Here is a 12,787-nt window from a genome sequence, read left to right on the forward strand (position 1 = left end):
TCCTCCCCTTTGCAGTGGCCAACTTTGACCCGGGCACGTTCAGCCTGATGGGGTCAATTTTGAGGGTATTTTTTGGGTTTTTTGGGTTCCTTTGCAGTGGCCAACTTTGACCCAGGCACATTCAGCCTGATGGGGTCAATTTTGGGGGTATTTTTTGGGGTTTTTGGGTTCCTGGTGTCCCTGATCCCACCTCTCCTCCCCTTTGCAGTGGCCAACTTCGACCCGGGCACGTTCAGCCTGATGGGGTCAATTTTGGGGGTATTTATCGGGTTTTTTTGGTGGGGTTTTTTGGATTCCTGCTGGTTTTTTTTGGGATTTTTGGGTTCCTGGTGGCCCTGATCCCACCTCTCCTCCCCTTTGCAGTGGCCAACTTTGACCCGGGCACGTTCAGCCTGATGGGGTCAATTTTGGGGGTATTTTTGGGGGTTTTTTTGGGTTCCTGATGGTTTTTTGGGGGATTTTTGGGTTCCTGGTGGTTTTTCTGGATTCCTGATGGTTTTTTTTGGGATTTTTGGGTTCCTGGTGTCCCTGATCCCGCCTCTCCTCCCCTTTGCAGTGGCCAACTTCGACCCGGGCACGTTCAGCCTGATGGGGTCAATTTTGGGGGTATTTTTGGGGGTTTCTTGGTGGGGTTTTTGGGTTCCTGGTGTCCCTGATCCCACCTCTCCTCCCGTTTGCAGTGGCCAACTTCGACCCGGGCACGTTCAGCCTGATGCGCTGCGAGTTCTGCGGGGCGGGGTTCGACACGAGGGCGGGGCTGTCGAGCCACGCCCGCGCCCACCTGCGCGACTTCGGCATCACCAACTGGGAGCTCACCGTGTCCCCCATCCACATCCTCAAGGAGCTCCTGGCCACCGCCCCCGAGCACCCGGCGCTGCTGCGCGCCATGGGGCCCTCGCCGGGACGGGACCTCCACCGCGACCTCCACCAGGGCCTCCACCAGGGCCTCCACCAGGGGCTGCACCATGAGCTGCACCAGGATCCCCACCAGGACCTCCACCACCAGGACCTCCACCACCAGGACCTCCACCACCAGGACCTCCACCGGGATCTGCACAAATCGGCGCCGTTCCCGCTGCCCTGGGGGGACGAGGTCCTGCAGCCCTACAGGGATGGTGAGAGACCCCAAAAATGGGGGAAAAATCGGGATTTTGGGGCAGTTTTGGTGGTTTTGGGATCTGTTTGGGCTTTGGGTTTTTGGGATTCGCCCAAATCGGCGCCGTTCCCGCTGCCCTGGGGGGACGAGGTCCTGCAGCCCTACAGGGATGGTGAGAGACCCCAAAAATGGGGGAAAAATCGGGATTTTGGGGCAGTTTTGGGGCAGTTTTGGTGGTTTTGGGATCTGTTTGGGGTTTGGGTTTTTGGGATCTGTTTGGGGTTTGGGTTTTTGGGATCCGCCGGAATCGGCACCGTTCCCGCTGCCCTGGGGGGACGAGGTCCTGCAGCCCTACAGGGATGGTGAGAGACCCCAAAAATGGGGAAAAATCGGGATTTTGGGGCAGTTTTGGGGCAGTTTTGGTGGTTTTGGGGTTTTTGGGATCCGCCGAAATCGGCGCCGTTCCCGCTGCCCTGGGGGGACGAGGTCCTGCAGCCCTACAGGGATGGTGAGAGACCCCAAAAATGGGGAAAAATTGGGATTTTGGGGTGGGCTTGGGATCCATTTAGGGTTTCGGTTTTGGGTTTGGGTTTTGGGATGAGTTTCTGGTGATAAATTTGGTGGTTTTGTGGGGTTTTGTGCTGGATTTTGGGTTTGGGTTCCCACTTTTGGGATGAATTTGGAGTTTGGGGTTTGATTTGGGGTTTGGGTTTTGGGATGAGTTTTTGGAGATTTTTTGGGATAAATTTGGTGGTTTTGGGGTTTTAGGATAAATTTGGGATTTTGGGCTCAAGGAGCTTGGTGCCCTCAGGGATCTCATCCAGGGCTTTGGATTTTGGGGATTTTTGGGAAAAATTTGGAGATTTTGGGGTGGTTTGGGATCCATCTGGGGTTTGGGTTTTGGGATGAGTTTTTGGTGTCAGATTTTGGGGATTTTTGTTGGCAAAGGGGCAAAATTCAGTGGGACGAAGATTGGGGTGGTGGTTTGGGGATTTTGGGCTTTTGGGATGAGTTTTTGGAGTCACATTTTGGGGATTATTTTGGGATAAATTGTGTGGGTTTGGGGGCTGAAGGAGGAGCCCCTTTGGATCCGTGGTTTGGGATTTTGGGGATTTGCCATTGGAAATCCAGGATATTTGAGTTCCAAACCCACAAAATCTGGGATATTTGAATCCCCAAATCCACAATATCTGGGATATTTCCAATTCCCAAACCGAAATTCCCCTGAAAATCCCCCAAATTTCCCCTTTTCCCTCTCAAAATCGCCCTTTTCCCCCCCAATTTTCCCTTTTTCCCCTCAAAATTCCCAAAAATTCCCACTTTCTCCCCCAAAATTTCTCTTTCCCCCCCAAATTCCTCCCATTTCCCCCAAAGTTCCCCAGTTTCCTCCCAAGTTCCCCTTTTTTCCCCAAAAAATTCCCCAATTCCCCCCAAATTCCCCAATTTCTCCCCAAAACCCGGAAATTCCCCTTTCCCCCCAAAATTCCAGTTTCCCCAAAAATACCTCCAAAAATCCCCGAAATTCCCCTTTCCCCCCCAAAATCCCCCAATTTCCAGAAATAATGCCCAAATTTCCCCCAAAATTCCCCTAAATTCCCCCCCAAATCCCCCAATTTCCCCCCAGAATTCCCAAAATTCCCATTTTTCCCCCAAATTCCCCCCCAAATCCCTTAATTTCCCCCCAAAATTCCCCTTTTTCCCCCTTTTCCCCCCAAATTCCCCCCAAATCCCCCAGTTTCCCCCCAGAATTCCCAAATTTCCCCTTTTTTCCCCCAACATTTCCCCCAAGCTCTCCCCCCCCGCCCGCCCCAAGCTCCCCGCTCGGCGCTCGGCCGCTCTCCCCTGGCCGCTCGGGCCTCTCTCTCGGCGCTCGGCCGTGCGGCCTGGCGGGCGCCCCGCGTGCGCCGTGCCCAAGATGGCGGCCTCCACCTCGGCCTCGGCCGCCGCCTCCCCGCCGCCCAAAGTCACCAAAGCGGCGGCGGCTCCGCGGCCCCGCGACCGCGACCGCGGCGGGGACGGCGACCCCGAGCCCCCGGCCGCGCCCGAGCCGGGTGAGCGCCCCTTTCCCACCCCGCCGGCCCCGCCCCGCCAAGCCCGGGCCCACCCGCGCCCCCCCCCCCCAATTCCCCTCACCGCCCCCGGGGCCCCCTCACGGATCCGCCCCGCTCCGGGCCCGGTTCGGCCGGGCCGAGGCTCCGGGGGAGGGCGGCGGGAGAGCTCAGCGGGGCTCCGGGAGGCCGCGGCCGAGGAGCCGCCGCCCTCCTTTGTCCCGGCCCCGGCCCCGCTTTGTCCCCGCGGGACCCCCGGGATGCGCTCCCGGCACGGGCCCGGCGCCGCCGGGGGCTCCGAACCGACCCGACCCGACCCGGGGCTGCTCGGGGCTGCTCGGGGATGGTGGGGCCTGGGTCGGGCAGCCCGGTTCGGTTCGGGCAGCCCGGGTCGGTTCGGGCAGCCCGGGTCGGGTCGGGGGTCCTGGCCCGGGGGAGGCGGGGGTGGCCCGGTGCGGCCAGGCCGAGCCCCGGGATGGCCCCAAGAGCCCTGGGGTGTCCCCAGCCCTGTCACTGAGAGCCCCAGGCCGGTCCCCGGGGTGTCCCCAGTTCTGTCACCGAGCAGCTCCCGGGATGTCCCCAGTGCTGGCACCGGGATGTCCCCAGTTCTGTCACCGAGCAGCTCCCGAGATGTCCCCAGGCCGGCCCCCGGGGTGTCCCCAGCTTGGAGCTCCCGGGATGTCCCCAGTGCTGTCACTGGGATGTCCCCAGCCCTGTCACCAAGCATCTCCTGGCATGTCCCCATTGCTGTCACTGGGAGCCCCAGGATGTCCCCAGCTGTGTCACCCTGGTGTGTCCCAGCCTGGTCACTGAGCAGCTCCCAGGGTGTCCCCAGCCCTGTCCCCACAAGCAGCTCCTGGGATGTCCCCAGGCTGGTGCCCAGGATGTCCCCAGCAACCCTAGGATGTCCCCAGGGTGTCCCCAGCACTGTCACTGAGATGTCCCCAGCCCTGTCCCCAGGTGCTCTAGGATGTCCCCAGCCTGGTGCTCCCAGGATGTCCCCAGCCCTGTCACCAAGGGCTCAGGGATGTCCCCAGCCCTGTCACCAGCAGCCCTGGGATGTCCCCAGCCCTGTCACCAAGGGCTCAGGGATGTCCCCAGCCCTGTCACCAGCAGCCCTGGGATGTCCCCAGCCCTGTCCCCAAGAGCCCTGAGGTGTCTCCAGCTTGGAGCTCCTGGGGTGTCCCCAGCCCTGTCACCAGGAGCTCTGGGTTGTCCTTAGCCTGGAGCTCCCAGGGTGTCCCCAGCCCTGTCACTGAACTGCTCTCAGGGGTGTCCCCAGCCCTGTCACTGAGAGTCCCAGGGTGTCCCCAGCCCTGTCACTGAGAGTCCCGGGGTGTCCCCAAGAGCCCTGGGGTGTCCCCAGCCCTGTCACTGAGAGTCCCAGGGTGTCCCCAGCCCTGTCACTGAAGGGCTCAGGGATGTGCCCAGGCTGGTCCCCAGCCCTGTCACCAGGAGCTCTGGGGTGTCCCCAGCCCTGTCACTGAGAGTCCCAGGCTGGTCCCCAGCCCTGTCACCAGGAGCTCTAGGATGTCCCCAGCCCTGTCCCCTCCCTCACCCTGTCCCACCTGTGCTGGGACTGTCCCCGTCCCTGTCCCCTCCCCTTAGGGACCTGTCACCTCTGAGTGTCCCCTCCCTGCAGGGACCTGTCCCTGTCCCTGTCCCCTCCCCTTGGGGACCTGTCCCCACCCCTGTCCCCTCCCCTTGGGGACCTGTCACCTCTCAGCGTCCCCTCCCTGCAGGGAGATGCCACCATCCCTGTCCCCTCCCTGATGCCACCACCCTTTAGGATCTGTCACTTTCTGTGTCCCCTCCCCTTGGGGACCTGTCACTGTCCCTGTCCCCTCCCCTTGGGGACCTGTCACCGTCCCTGTCCTGCCCCCTGCTGCGATTTGTCACCTTCTGTGTCCCCTCCCCTTAAGGAGCTGCCACCACCCTGTCCCCTCCCCTGTGCTGTCCCCTTCGGGGGCTGGCGCCTCTCTGGTGGCACCGCCACTGTCCCTGTCCCCTCCTGGCTCTGTCCTGTCACTTGTGGGGAGATGCCACCACCCCTGTCCTGTCCCTGTGCCACCGCCCCTGTCCTGTCCCTGTGCCGTGTCCCTGTCCTGTCCCTGTGCCACCACCCCTGTCCTGTCCCTGTGCCGTGTCCCTGTCCTGTCCCTGTGTCACCACCCCTGTCCTGTCCTGTCCCTGTCCTGTCCCTGTGTCACCACCCCTGTCCTGTCCTGTCCCCTGTCCTGTCCTGTCCCTGTGCCACCACCCCTGTCCTGTCCCTGTGCCGTGTCCCTGTCCTGTCCCTGTGCCACCACCCCTGTCCTGTCCCTGTGCCCTGTCCCTGTCCCTGTCCCTGTGTCACCACCCCTGCCCTGTCCCTGTGCCCTGTCCCTGTCCTGTCCCTGTGCCACCACCCCTGTCCTGTCCTGTCCCCTGTCCTGTCCTGTCCCTGTGTCACCACCCCTGCCCTGTCCCTGTGCCACCACCCCTGCCCTGTCCCTGTGCCCTGTCCTGTCCCTGTGTCACCACCCCTGCCCTGTCCCTGTGCCACCACCCCTGTCCTGTCCCCTGTCCCTGTCCCTGCCCTGTCCCTGTGCCACCACCCCTGCCCTGTCCCCTGTCCCTGTCCCTGCCCTGTCCCTGTGCCACCACCCTTGTCCTGTCCCTGTGTCACCACCCCTGTCCTGTCCCCTGTTCCTGCCCTGTCCTGTCCCTGTCCTGTCCCCTGCCACTGTCCCTGTGCCACCACCCCTGTCCTGTCACCTGTGGGGACCTGGCACTGTCCCTGTCCTCAAACCCCCTCTGGAAAACCCCAAATCCCCTCTGGGACCCCCTAAACCACCTCTGGACTCCCCACATCCCACCTGGAACCCCCCAAATCCCCTCTGGACCACCCAAATTCCCCCTTAACTCCCGAAATCCCCTCTTGAACACCCCAAACACCCTCAGGACCCCCCCAAACCCCCTCAGGACCCCCCAAACCCCCTCAGGACCCCCCCAAATCCCCTCTGGAGCCCCGCAAACCCCCTCAGGACCCCCCCGATCCCCTCAAGACCCCCCCAAATCCTACATGGAACATCCCAAACCCCCTCTGGACCCCCCCAAATCCTACCTGGAACCCTCCAAACCCCCTCAGGACCCCTCCAAACCCCCTCAGGAACCCCCCAAATCCCACCTGAATCACCCCAAACCCCCTCAGGAACCCCCCAAATCCCACCTGGAACCCTCTAAACCCCCTCAGGAACCCCCCAAACCCCCTCTGGAACCCCCCAAATCCCCTCTGGAACCCCCCAAATCCCCTCAGGACCCCCCAAACCCCCTCAGGACACCCCCAAATCCCCTCAGGAACCCCCCAAATCCCACCTGGAACCCTCTAAACCCCCTCAGGAACCCCCCAAACCCCCTCAGGACACCCCCAAATCCCCTCAGGAACCCCCCAAATCCCACCTGGAACCCTCTAAACCCCCTCAGGAACCCCCCAAACCCCCTCAGGACACCCCCAAATCCCCTCAGGAACCCCCCAAATCCCACCTGGAACCCTCTAAACCCCCTCAGGAACCCCCCAAACCCCCTCTGGAACCCCCCAAATCCCCTCAGGAACCCCCCAAATCCCACCTGGAACCCTCTAAACCCCCTCAGGAACCCCCCAAACCCCCTCAGGACACCCCCAAATCCCCTCAGGAACCCCCCAAATCCCACCTGGAACCCTCTAAACCCCCTCAGGAACCCCCCAAACCCCCTCTGGAACCCCCCAAATCCCCTCTGGAACCCCCCAAATCCCCTCAGGACCCCCCAAACCCCCTCAGGACACCCCCAAATCCCCTCAGGAACCCCCCAAATCCCACCTGGAACCCTCTAAACCCCCTCAGGAACCCCCCAAACCCCCTCAGGACACCCCCAAATCCCCTCAGGAACCCCCCAAATCCCACCTGGAACCCTCTAAACCCCCTCAGGAACCCCCCAAACCCCCTCAGGACACCCCCAAATCCCCTCAGGAACCCCCCAAATCCCACCTGGAACCCTCTAAACCCCCTCAGGAACCCCCCAAACCCCCTCAGGAACCCCCCAAACCCCCTCTGGAACCCCCCAAATCCCCTCAGGACCCCCCGGACCCCCTCAGGACCCCCCCAAATCCCCCAATCCCTGATCCCCAGCCGCTCCCCGCAGTTCTGGCTCCTGACGAGGACGAGTTGGTGGCCATGGAGGTGACGTCCCCTCCCCCCATCCCCAAAAAATCCTCGAGCTCGGCGCTGGAGCCGCCCCCGCCCCGCCTCGGGACCAAGCTCAGCCCGGAGCCCCCCGGCAGCAAAGCCGAGCCCCAGGACGCCAAAGGTGAGGATTCTCCCCGAGTTTAACCCGCATTTCCCTGATTTTTCCCGGGTTTCCCTGATTTTTCCCGGTTTTTCCCGGGTTTTCCCCGGATTTTCCCCAATTTTCCCAATTTCTCCTGGGTTTGGGGCACTCCGACCCCGCCCACGGGGTTATTTAGGGGTTAATTAACGCGGTGGGAATTAATTAACGAGGTGGGAATTGTCCTGCTTGGGGTCCAGAGGTGGGGCTGGGAGGGGTTGGAAGTTTTTTGGGGATCGGCTCCCAAGCTTCCCTCCTCGTTCTCCTCGCTCTAAAATTGGATTTATTGCGGGTTTTTCCCATTTTTTCCCTGTTTTTCCCCATTTTCCAGCCTGACTACTTGAGAGGTGTGCAGCACCTGCTGTGATCCCAAAACTGGGGCTGGGAGGGGTTGGAATTTTTTGGGATCGGCTCCCAAGCTTTCCTCCTCATTCCCCTTGCTCTAAAATTGGATTTATCCTGTTTTTTTTCCCATTTTTCCACTTTTCCACATTTTTCCCCATTTCCAGCCTCCAGCCTGGCCACCTGCCAGGTGTGCAGCACCTGCTCCAATCCCAAAGCCAGGACTTTGGAGGGGATCTCAGGAGCTGATCCCAAAGGATTTTTAACTCCCAATTTTCCCATTTCCCCATTTTTTCACCTATTTTCTCTCCATTTCCAGCCTCCAGCCTGACCCACCTGCGAGGTGTGTGGCGCCTGCTCTGTGGGGGGATCTCAGGAGCTGATCCCAAATGATTTTTAACCCCTGATTTCCCATTTTCCCCCATTTTTCCAGCCTCCAGCCTGACCACCTGCCAGGTGTGCGACGCCTGCTCCAATCCCAAAGCCAGGACTTTGGGGGGGATCTCAGGAGCTGATCCCAAGAGATTTTGAACCCCTAATTTCCCATTTTTCCCCCATTTTTTCCCCATTTTCCAGCCTCCAGCCTGACCACCTTCGAGCTGTGCAGCGCCTGCTCCAATCCCATAGTCAGGACTTTGGGGGGGATCTCAGGAACTGATCCCAAGGGATTTTTAACCCCTGATTTCCCATTTTTTCCAGCCTCCAGCCTGACCACCTGTGAGGTGTGCGGCGCCTGCTCTGATCCCGTAACCGTGTCTGTGTGGGAGCTGATCCTGAGGGATTTTTAACCCCTGATTCCCCATTTTCCCCCATTTTTCCAGCCTCCAGCCTGACCACCTGCCAGGTGTGCAGCACCTGCTCCAATCCCAAAGCCAGGACTTTGGGGGGGATCTCAGGAGCTGATCCCAAGGGATTTTTAACTCCCAATTTTCCCATTTCCCCATTTTTTCACCTATTTTCTCCCCATTTTTCCAGCCTCCAGCCTGACCACTTGCGAGGTGTGTGGCGCCTGCTCTGTGGGGGGATCTCAGGAGCTGATCCCAAATGATTTTTAACCCCTGATTTCCCATTTTCCCCCATTTTTCCAGCCTCCAGCCTGACCACCTGCCAGGTGTGCGACGCCTGCTCCAATCCCAAAGCCAGGACTTTGGGGGGGATCTCAGGAGCTGATCCCAAGAGATTTTGAACCCCTAATTTCCCATTTTTCCCCCATTTTTTCCCCATTTTCCAGCCTCCAGCCTGACCACCTTCGAGCTGTGCAGCGCCTGCTCCAATCCCATAGTCAGGACTTTGGGGGGGATCTCAGGAACTGATCCCAAGGGATTTTTAACCCCTGATTTCCCATTTTTTCCAGCCTCCAGCCTGACCACCTGTGAGGTGTGCGGCGCCTGCTCTGATCCCGTAACCGTGTCTGTGTGGGAGCTGATCCTGAGGGATTTTTAACCCCTGATTCCCCATTTTCCCCCATTTTTCCAGCCTCCAGCCTGACCACCTGCCAGGTGTGCAGCACCTGCTCCAATCCCAAAGCCAGGACTTTGGGGGGGATCTCAGGAGCTGATCCCAAGGGATTTTTAACTCCCAATTTTCCCATTTCCCCATTTTTTCACCTATTTTCTCCCCATTTTTCCAGCCTCCAGCCTGACCACCTGCGAGGTGTGCAGCGCCTGCTCTCTGGGGGGAACTCAGGAACCGATCCCAAATGATTTTTAACCCCTAATTTCCCATTTTTCTCCCATTTTTCCAGCCCCCAGCCTGGCCACCTGCGAGGTGTGCCAAAACCAGGACTTGGGGGGGGATCTCAGGAGCTGATCCCAAATGATTTTAACCCCTGATTTCCCATTTTCCCCCATTTTTCCAGCCTCCAGCCTGACCACCTGCGAGGTGTGCGGCGCCTGCTCTGTGGGGGGAACTCAGGAACTGATCCCAAGTGATTTTTAACCCCTGATTTCCCATTTTCCCCCATTTTTCCAGCCTCCAGCCTGACCACCTGCGAGGTGTGCGGCGCCTGCTTCGAGACGCGCAAGGGCCTCTCCAGCCACGCCCGCTCCCACCTGCGCCAGCTGGGCGTGGCCGAGTCCGAGAGCTCGGGCGCCCCCATCGATCTCCTCTACGAGCTCGTGCGCCACAAGCCCAAGGCCGAGGGCCCCGCGCTGGCCAAGAAATCGGCGGGCGGCTCCCCGAAGGAGCCGGCGGCTCCGCGGCCGCCGCTGCTGCTGCTGCCCAAGCCCGAGGGCTCCCTCAACAAGGCCATCAAATCCCCGCCGGGCTTCGCCAAGGCCCTGGGCCGGCCGGGCTCGCCCGCGCTCCGGAAAGTTCCGGCGCCGCTGCCGGGGTCGCCCAAGGGCGGCGAGGAGAAGGCGGCGAAGCTGGCGCTGAGCCCGCTGCCCGCCGAGGCCAAGTGGGCGCCCGACGAGGACGGCCCGCTCAACCTCAGTGAGTGGCCAGGGGGTTAGTGGGGTGTAATGGGGTTTGATTGGGGTGTAATGGGGTGTAATGGGGTTTTATTGGGGTGTAATGGGGTTTTATTGGGATGTAATGGGGTTTTATTGGGGTGTAATGGGGTTTTATTGGGGTTTGGGCGCCCGACGAGGACGGCCCGCTCAACCTCAGTGAGTGACCAGGGGGTTAGTGGGGTTTAATGGGGTTTTACTGGGGTGTATTGGGGTTTGATTGGGGTGTAATGGGGTTTGATTGGGGTTTAATGGGGCTTTATTGGGGTGTAATGGGGTTTTATTGGGGTGTAATGGGGTTTAATTGGGGTTTGGGTGCCCGACGAGGACGGGCCGCTCAACCTCAGTGAGTGCCCAGGGGGTTAATGGGGTTTAATGGGGTTTTATTGGGGTGTAATGGGGTTTAATGGGGTTTTATTGGGGTGTAATGGGGTTTGATTGGGGTGTAATGGGGTTTTATTGGGGTTTAATGGGGTTTGATTGGGTTTGATTGGGGTTTTAATTGGAGTTTGGGCGCCCGACGAGGACGGCCCGCTCAACCTCAGTGAGTGACCAGGGCTTGAATGGGGTGTAATGGGGTGTAATGGGGTTTTATTGGGGTTTTATTGGGTTTTTTTGGGGTGTAATGGGGTTTTAATTGGGGTTTGGGTGCCCGACGAGGATGGGCCGCTCAACCTCAGTGAGTGCCCAGGGGGTTAATGGGGTTTAATGGGGTTTTATTGGGGTGTAATGGGGTTTTATTGGGTTTGATTGGGGTTTTAATTGGAGTTTGGGCGCCCGACGAGGACGGCCCGCTCAACCTCAGTGAGTGACCAGGGGGTTAATGGGGTTTGATTGGGGTGTAATGGGGTTTTATTGGGTTTTATTGGGGTGTAATTGGGTTTTATTGGGGTTTGGGTGCCCAACGAGGACGGGCCGCTCAACCTCAGTGAGTGACCAGGGGGTTAATGGGGCGTAATGGGGCTTTATTGGCATTTGGTTGGGTTTTCCTGGGGTTTAGTGGGGTTAATTGGGTTTTATTGGGGTGTAATGGGGTTTTATTGGGGTTTAGTGGGGTGTAATGGGCTTTAACCCCTTCTCTGCCATTTCCCCACTTGCCCAGCCTCGGGCTTGGAGCCTTGCCATGACCCCCACTACAAATCCACAGGGAATTCTTTGTGAAACCCCAGATTCCCCCAACCCCAACCTTTTTAACCATTTCTCACCCATTCTCACCCGTTTCCAGCCTCGGGCTCTGAGCCATGCCATGACCCCCACTACAAATTCCATGGGGGAATTCCTTGTGAAACCCCAGATTCCCAAAACCCCAACCATCCACCAACACCTTTTTAACCATTTCTCACCCATTTTCCCGCGTTCCCAGCCTCGGGCTCGGAGCCTTGCCGCGACATCCACTACAAATTCCACGAGGGAATTCCTTGTGAAACCCCAGATTCCCCCAAAACCCCAACCTTTTTAACCATTTCTCACCCGTTTCCAGCCTCGGGCTCCAAGCCATGCCATGACCCCCACTACAAAATCCATGGGGGAATTCCTTGTGAAACCCCAGATTCCCCAAAACCCCAACCTTTTTAACCATTTCTCACCCATTTCTCACCCGTTTCCAGCCTCGGGCTCCAAGCCATGCCATGACCCCCACTACAAAATCCATGGGGGAATTCCTTGTGAAACCCCAGATTCCCCAAAACCCCAACCTTTTTAACCATTTCTCACCCATTTCTCACCCGTTTCCAGCCTCGGGCTCGGAGCCCTGCCGCGACATCCGCTGCGAGTTCTGCGGGGAATTCTTTGAGAACCGCAAGGGGCTCTCGAGCCACGCTCGCTCCCACCTGCGCCAGATGGGGGTGACCGAGTGGTACGTGAACGGCTCCCCCATCGACACGCTGCGGGAGATCCTCACCCGCCGCCGCTCGGGCCACCCCAAGCCGCTGGCCAAGAGCCTGCTGGGCGGGCTGGCCCCTCTGGAGCCGCCCCGGGCTCCTCCCGAGCTCCACCTGCCCCCGGCACTGGGCAAGAAAGTCCCGGGCTCGCCGCTGAGCCCTCCGGGCCCGGCCCCCGGCGCCGCCTCCTCCCTGCCGCCGCCGGCGCCCCCCACGGCCAGGAAAATGTTCGCGGGGCTCTCGGCGCCCTCCCTGCAGAAGAAACTGAAGCAGGACCAGCTCAGGGTGGAGATCAAGCGGGAGCTGATGGCTGGAGGAGGAGGAGGAGGAGGAGGAGGAGGAGCCGGGATCCATCCCGGGGAGGCGCCGGCGCCACCGGACCCGGCCTGGGCAGCGCACGAGGAGATGGCGCCGCTCAACCTCTGTGAGTGGTGCTGGGCTCTGGCGCGGGGATTTGGGGGGTTCAGGGGTCGTCCCGGGGATTTGGGGGGTTCAGGGATCATCCCAGGGATTTGGGGGGTTCAGGGATCGTCCCAGGGATTTGGGGGGTTTAGGATCGTCCCAGGGATTTGGGGGGTTCAGGGATCATCCCAGGGATTTGGGAGGGTTCAGGGATCATCCCAGGGA

General features: G+C 59.9%; 1 protein-coding gene across 1 annotated transcript in view; it reads left to right on the top strand.

Moving 5' to 3' along the window:
* WIZ (WIZ zinc finger) overlaps positions 1 to 12,787 on the top strand; it is a 40,124-nt gene that overhangs the window by 19,157 nt on the left and 8,180 nt on the right. The window contains exons 6-11 of the mRNA XM_066570267.1: positions 681 to 1,115; positions 2,471 to 2,667; positions 2,886 to 3,147; positions 7,306 to 7,470; positions 9,802 to 10,263; positions 12,015 to 12,584. Coding sequence (XP_066426364.1) covers positions 681 to 1,115; positions 2,471 to 2,667; positions 2,886 to 3,147; positions 7,306 to 7,470; positions 9,802 to 10,263; positions 12,015 to 12,584 — 2,091 coding nt within the window. The remainder of the gene's footprint in view (positions 1 to 680; positions 1,116 to 2,470; positions 2,668 to 2,885; positions 3,148 to 7,305; positions 7,471 to 9,801; positions 10,264 to 12,014; positions 12,585 to 12,787) is intronic.

The sequence above is a fragment of the Molothrus aeneus genome, unplaced genomic scaffold (assembly GCF_037042795.1).
Source record: "Molothrus aeneus isolate 106 unplaced genomic scaffold, BPBGC_Maene_1.0 scaffold_30, whole genome shotgun sequence".
NCBI classification, from domain to species: domain Eukaryota; kingdom Metazoa; phylum Chordata; class Aves; order Passeriformes; family Icteridae; genus Molothrus; species Molothrus aeneus.